This window comes from Austrofundulus limnaeus, unplaced genomic scaffold, assembly GCF_001266775.1.
Source record: "Austrofundulus limnaeus strain Quisiro unplaced genomic scaffold, Austrofundulus_limnaeus-1.0 Scaffold74, whole genome shotgun sequence".
Taxonomy (NCBI): domain Eukaryota; kingdom Metazoa; phylum Chordata; class Actinopteri; order Cyprinodontiformes; family Rivulidae; genus Austrofundulus; species Austrofundulus limnaeus.
This window is the reverse complement of record NW_013952476.1, coordinates 1,835,350-1,840,970: the sequence shown is the minus strand read 5'-3', so window position 1 is coordinate 1,840,970 and position 5,621 is coordinate 1,835,350. Positions and strand designations below refer to the sequence as shown.

Here is a 5,621-nt window from a genome sequence, read left to right as displayed (position 1 = left end):
TATAATATTTGTTTTTAAATCTCTTTATTCTGTCATGTCTGTACCCACCAGCTGCACGAGATCTAAACAGCCAAATCCTGCTGGACATTATCAGCTGGAGAATAATTAACCTGTAGCGGTCTGGGCTGAGCCAGGGTGGGACTGAAGATGAGGGAAGTTCCACATGTCAGAACAGGAAGTGTAAGCCTGTAGAGTCAGCTTTTCTGCACATAGTCCCAAAACTGGGCCTCTGACTTCCTGACTGGGGATTCAGCCCCGACTTCCTCACTTCCTATCTGAGGACAGAGCAGTGGGGATCCGACTTGTCGGATGAAATCTGGGAAAGGCTTTATCATTTTATACAAATCCAGCTGAAACTAAAAGGGTTTAAGAGAACAGCGTTACAGATCTGTAATCTCTGATCAAGGCCGCTTTTTATGGAACAATATAACTCTTATTTCCTGGGAGTTTTCTAAATTACATTTAACATCTAATTAGGGGGACCAACTCAGAAAAATAGAAACACTCTTACTTTGCTCATTGTTTCCATCACATTTTCAGATTTACGTCTTCTCTCACAGCTTTGGTAAAATCCTCACAAAAAATACAATAAAACATGTGGCTCTTCTGGAAATAGTGTTCTGACTTTAGGTAGCAGCAAATGGTACAACATGAGTAAAAACTGCAATGAAAAGCAGAAAAACTTTCCAAAAACAGCAATGGGATTTTGGCAAAACGAATGATAAAAAGTAGCCTTTTCTGCAGCTCCACAGCTCAGGCACAGTTTAGAACAGAAACATCGCTCAAAGTTTAAACAGATCATAGAAAGTTAGACTTTACATGTCTAAACTGGTATTTTTAAATCAGTTTAAAATGACTCTAACTTTGTGCTGTCTGACCCTTTCAGTAGAGGAAAAACTAAATTAGTTTTACTTCTGACACTCGGCTGTTAGAGGACAGACAGGATAGTTCCTGAAATATTTCATTTAAATAAACTAGGTAAGACTTGAAGAGAGTAATGATGTCTCCACATGAGACAGTATTGACTACAGACTGACTTGGAGACCAGATGACAAGGCTGTAGACCTAAAAGTTTTCTGATTAATCCTGGATCAGGACAGAAGAAATTTAAGTATTTACTGCACGCAACACAGGGTGTGTTACATTTATGCAGGTTATAATGAAATCTCAAGACTATCAAGGCATTCTGGAAAGAAATCTGAAAGTCTCAGTCYTGGTTCATTCCTCATTCAGCAGGATAATGACCCAAAACACACATATAAAAACAACCAAAAATGACTTTCTTTTCTTCAACAAGCGTTTGTGTATCAGAAGATTTTCTTGAAATCACAAGTTGTGCTTTCACTGTATTTCCTACAAGCAGCATCTGTTCCTGAGAGTTTATCCACCATGACTGAGTCCTGCATGCCCTGATGTAGATGATTTAATGTAAGCTTATCTCTGTCATGGGAAAAAAACCAATAAAAGAAGCGCATTACTGTAATTATAAGTGATCGTATTTCACTGATAAATAAAGCAGAGCTTCAACAGGAGAAGCTGGTGCTTATAATGATGCACCCGTAAATATCTGCAGGATTGTATTAATGCAGGAAAACATGCAGAAGGTGCAAACTGGAGCAAAATTTTCACTTCTGGGTACAAAATGAGACACACAAGGAGTGATGTTTTTTTATATTTGTGCATATTTGTCAGACTTCCATTTGTAAATAAAGATAAGTTTACGTGTCTTGTTTCACAGCAGCTGTGAGGTTCTTTTCCTCGGTGCCTAAAACAGCCTTCAGCTGTTGTGAGTTTGATTTCATGAGGTCCGGATCTGGAACTTTGTTTTCAAGTATGTTATTATTTCAGCCAGAAGCTTTCTTTCCTTCTTTTAGTCCATTTCAACAAAGAGCTTAGAAAAACATATAGATTGTAATTTTTGTGCTGTGGCGTGACTAATTACCTGAAAGCAGCTGTAAAGGTTGTTGMMMTTTTTTTCAGCACAGATCTTTTCCCATGTTTGGCAGCATAAACTGCATTTTATTTCCCACTGTCAGCAATAATGGTGCCAATCTATAAAATCTGTTTGGAAATACCAGCTCAGTAGGTTCGAAAGGAAATGACTACAATACAGCTGACTTTTTTTTRCCATCATGTTACCACAAAGGACCACTTGTTGCACTGCTTTAACTCTTTGTTCTATTTCGATTGTTTTTATTTATCTGAGCTGTCATTGTGCACGTTTACATCAAGGTCGAATTAGAAAGGGTGACTTGATTTAGCATGACCTGAGCCGACGGCTGCGTTTGTTTGTGGCTTTCAGAGGTGAAGGACTACGAGCCGGCTTTTGGCTCTAAAGAACGAGAGCACCCCTGTGTGGAGAGCATGAAGGACAGCGTGCTGCGAGATCGAGGGAGGCCGGAGATCCTCGACAGCTGGCTCAGACACCAGGTCAGACACGCACACAGGCCGCACGCTGCAAGAAACACACAATATAAGGTGCTGTAAACAGGTTACAGAGCAGTAGAGTCTTCATGATAATCCTGAAGCGTGAACACACACACACAATTACAAACTCATTTCTAGGAAATTATCCACTCTATTTTGATAGCCTGTATTATATAAAGTTTTTCTGGCACCATTTGTATAAACATTTCCGCATGTATTTTCAGCAGAAATGTTCTGGTTTCCATTAGTCTGGAGCGTGAACAGTTCTGACCTCAGGTCCGATCAGGCTCCGCCTACATGAAGGTAAACAGSCTGGCATACTTCCTCAACGTCAGAGGTTAACAATCTGATCATCAACTGTGTCACTGCTTGGACCTTAGCCAGCGGGTTCAAAGATTTATTTCTGCTTCAGCCACAAAGTGGATCACCATACCTCCAGAACTCAATGCTCACATGTTTGTGGAAGAAAAATAAAACKTCTTTAATCTAGCCACAGATAAAGCAGCATTTCTCTGAAGCATGGATTTTTTTTTTACAGAATATAAAGTATCACAGCAGTAACAATTAGACTCAAACATAAACTGGTCAGCAACATTTTTTTTATTAACAAATCATACAAAGGTCTTATTCACATCATGGGCTGCTTCTCAGTTTTAAACTCACATTATTTAGGTTGTGAAATGTCAGAGTTGTAGCCATCTGTTCATTACAACCATCTTATTTTCTTTTAGTTTCCATTCAGTTCTTGACTTTTTTTTTTTCACTTTTAAAGCTCCTAATGGTCTGACCTCACCTTATTTATCTGATCTAGAAGGTTTTTGTGACCATGAGAGGATCCTTAGACCAACTCATACCTCCTCACTGTTAGTCCTAATATATATACACAAACATAAGGGGGACCGAACCATTTGGGTCGCTGCACTCAGACTGTTGCTTCCTTAGGACTTGTGCTCCATCACTGATCTGAATGTTGTTGTTTTTTTACTTTTTTTTTGTTTAGGCAGTGCTGGTGCCATTTGTATTGTTGTTATGGTTTGTTTTTAACTTTTGCTCTGTGAAGAACTTTGTGCACTTTTTGGTTATTGAAAAGAGCTCTATAAAGAAATGTTGCTTGATTAATCAGCTCTCAAAACAAGTCAGGCCATGCTGCAACATGTCAGAGTATGTGTTGTAAATATGTCCCAGCTACTAAAACATCAAGTTTTAGCTCAACATCTGTCAAATTTATGGAGCTAGAAACATTTTGATGATGGRAAAGGTGGATTAGCCGCGGCGGCCATCTTTAACAAAATGGATTAGCATGGGAGATCAGGACGCAGTCTGCTGMCTTCATTAGATAAATAACCATTCATTGCTGGTGTTTAGAATGGAGACTGCCATTACAAAAGCATAGGAATAAAGAAATGCAGTCCATACTTTTGTACTGTGGCACCTATTCCACCTCGAAAACAGTCTCTATACTTTATAGCTTTCTTTATTTGCCTTTAATGCACACCAAGCGACAAAGTGTACCCACATAAATGTTACATCAAAATGYCCGGCTCGGTCCTGGGATATGTGGCATTATTTTTAGTGGCAACATTTTTTATAAATATTATGCTAATTTTGTGTGGTGGTATTTGAGAACTATTCCCATCACATACTGAATCAAACATACAAGATGGCAGCCATAGCTACTTATAAATGGCCATAAGTCTGTCCTTTTTAGACATATTGAGCTAAAATTTGMAATGGTGGTAACTAATTGAATATCCTAGGGCTGGTCATTTATGTGTGTAGTGGGCTGTGGCAGACAAAGTGATTTGTGTGGTATTTTTGCTTGCAGACCACCAAACAAACACAGGTAAAAAGCAATATCTCCCATATTTTTGTGAAAATCAGTAAGGTCACATGAAAAGGATTAAATAAATTATCCTGAATCTCTAATCTGCCCTCATTTCCTTTCACTGCAGGGAGTTGCAGTGATCTGTGCCACCATGAAGGAGTGTTGGGACCATGACCCTGAAGCCCGCCTCACGGCCCACTGCGTCGCTGAGCGTCTCGCTGAATTGGAGGATGAGCTCGACAAACTGTCCAGCCGGAGCTCCTCAGCGGAAAAGATCCTGGAGGAGCTAAAGAGACCAATCGCGGTGGACATCCCGGTGGAGGAGGTGAAAATCAGTCAAATTCAGAGCATCATAGCTGTGGACAGCTCCATGAGCGACAAGAAGTGAGACGAGACGTAAAGCCCGTTTCCACAGAAGCTCCTGCTCTGGTCTGATGGGGCTACATCTTCATGACTCATAACKCAGCAAAAACCAAACGGGACTGTCGGACTTCTTCACTTTAAAACTGTAGAAGCTCAGAGCCAAAAAGAAACAACCAAGAAACTGGAAAACCTGGTCTGAGTCTGGAATCTGCAGGCTTTCCTCCTAAAAATATCTTGATACGAGACTCGAGAGCAATAAGAATTAAACCAAATATGTTTGATGTGCACTTTATTATGACATACTTATGCATTACAGAGGTTTATTCTTTTTATGTTTTTCTGTATCCTAACATGCTTTGACCTGAAAGTGCCTTCATGTTCAAATTTGAGCCAAAATGTCTAATGACTCCATCATTAATGGCAGTTTATTATAGGAAAACAGGTCAGTGTTTCTTTGTGRCTGAATGTGTTGGTTTTGTTCAGACTCACCAGTATGTTAACATTGTTCACCAAATAAACAAGCGCATTCATTTGTGCCTAATGGACAGTTTACAACAATAGATCAACCAAAAAGGGAAACTAAATCTGAACGCAGATTCAAAGACTTTGTGTCTTGTTGTTTTGTCAATAAGCTGTGCCAAAGAACTTTCACCCTGCCTTGAAACATGTGTCATATGTAAAATATTGTAAATCATTTATACAATAAAAATATTTCTGTATATTCATTCCATTCATTCTTTGGTTCATATAAAAAGATGTTTTTTATTTTAAAAATGACTGACATGATTTTTCATTTTAAAAAATGATTGACTGAAGATGTTTGGGTTTTTTTTTCTGTCTGGATAATTTGTTATCAGTTAACTATAAAAGAAAAAAACAACTACAGTAACTAGTGATTTGCATTTCCTATGAAAATGCAATGTGAATGGTTAAAACTAAAGATATTTTGCTAAAAGCTGCTGAAATTAGGCTGAAAATGTTCAATAGCKTAATGTGGGATAAATGT

General features: G+C 38.7%; 1 protein-coding gene across 1 annotated transcript in view; it reads left to right on the top strand.

Moving 5' to 3' along the window:
* Window positions 1-5,340, top strand: part of LOC106519273 (TGF-beta receptor type-2) — a gene marked incomplete at its 5' end in the record, with an annotated part of 34,869 nt that extends 29,529 nt beyond the window's left edge. The window contains 2 exon segments of the mRNA XM_014010858.1: window positions 2,303-2,430; window positions 4,380-5,340. Coding sequence (XP_013866312.1) covers window positions 2,303-2,430; window positions 4,380-4,640 — 389 coding nt within the window.
* Window positions 5,341-5,621: the final 281 nt, after the last annotated feature.